The 1,187-nt window shown below is 61.3% G+C and overlaps 1 protein-coding gene across 1 annotated transcript; it reads right to left on the bottom strand.

Moving 5' to 3' along the window:
* Positions 1-249: 249 nt before the first annotated feature.
* On the bottom strand, positions 250-852 carry LOC104273524 (forkhead box protein P4-like). Its single transcript, XM_009868881.1, has 2 exons — positions 608-852; positions 250-358 (listed from the first exon to the last, which is right to left on the bottom strand). The coding sequence occupies exons 1-2, from the start codon at positions 850-852 to the stop codon at positions 250-252; spliced, it is 354 nt and encodes a 117-aa protein (XP_009867183.1).
* Positions 853-1,187: the final 335 nt, after the last annotated feature.

Raw genomic sequence — 1,187 nt, 5'->3', positions numbered from 1 at the left:
CCTCCCTCCTCTCGCCCCCCAGGAGGGGAGCTGCAAACTCCCGGCCCTGCCCGCTGCACTGGGTCTCCTCTCCTGTAGCAGCAGTCCTTGGCGTGTTCTCTCCTGTTGCCCCCTCCGGCTCTGAGCACAGACTTTGGGGTGTCCACACCCCATTTCCAGGGTCTCCCCCTCCACCAGACCCACGCTGTCCTGGCCGAGAGCTCAGGCTCTCTCCTCCTCCAGCAAAACCTTCCCCAAAAAGGGGAACACTTACTTGACAAACTGTCCCAAGTCCTCACAGAGGGTTTCGCAGCCAGGCCACTTGCACTCTCCGTGGCCGTAGAGCGGGTGGGAGCCGGGGGTCTCTTCATGGGAAGAGCTGCACAAGACAGAAAGGGACTCTCAGCCCTGATGCTCCTGTGTTCCCGTGCATGGGACTCACGAGAGATACTGCAGAGATTTGCCCTCCGAGGGGGCAGCAAAACAGCCACAGGGACTTGTTTATGGGGCGCGTAGAAACCCCTCAACCCTCCCAACCTTGTTGGCAGCCCTGTGGGCGATGGATCCCATCCCCTTCCACCCCTCCAGGGGTAAAAACACAAAGTGCCAGGGTCCGACTCGGCTCTACCTGTCCCTTCTCGGCGTGTGCATGGTGCTCTGTCCATTGGGCAGAGGGTGATGGGAAATGGGAGGCGAGACCTTGGCGGCCGAAAACGAGGTAGAGTTGGAGGTGTTGGTGGTGAGGTCGAGACCTTCTTGCTTAACGCTGTCCTCGACGGGCTGGGCCGCTGTGACCTCCTTCCAGAGCTGCTGGAGGTCCGAGGGGCACACAGCTACGGGTGGGAAAAAAGAGCAGCACCCCCTCGCACCCATGCACCAGGCTGGATTGGGCCCCCATGGGCTCCCTCCGTGCCGGGCTGCTGTGGCTTGACTCCCCAAAGCTGAGGCAACCCAGCATGGACTGTGCATGGGGAAACCATCACCCGACACCGGGCACAGCCCTCGGTGAGCGGGGGAGGAGAGGCTGCACAACCCTCGTGAGCAGCCCCCAGAGAGGAGGAGACCCCTGGCTCCCTGCCCCCTGGCAAGCCCCTGCAAGAGAAGGGGACCCAATCCCACACACAACCCAGCTCAAACCCTCTCAAGCTTCTCCAGTCATCAATGCAATGAGGTCCCAAACTTTAGCTGGGCACATATGGAAAAAGCAG

Source organism: Apaloderma vittatum, unplaced genomic scaffold (assembly GCF_000703405.1).
Source record: "Apaloderma vittatum isolate BGI_N311 unplaced genomic scaffold, ASM70340v1 scaffold25454, whole genome shotgun sequence".
NCBI classification, from domain to species: Eukaryota; Metazoa; Chordata; class Aves; order Trogoniformes; family Trogonidae; genus Apaloderma; species Apaloderma vittatum.
The sequence above is the reverse complement of the archived record's forward strand: the minus strand, read 5'-3'. Positions and strand labels throughout refer to the sequence as shown.

What these genes read in the sequence shown, in the direction of transcription:
- LOC104273524 (XM_009868881.1), bottom strand. Translation starts at nt 852, where the DNA reads ATGGGTGCGAGGGGGTGCTGCTCTTTTTTCCCACCCGTAGCTGTGTGC. An exon ending in CACACGCCGAGAAGGGACAG is followed by an intron (nt 359 to 607) that starts GTAGAGCCGAGT and finishes TGTCTTGTGCAG; the next exon opens with CTCTTCCCATGAAGAGACCC.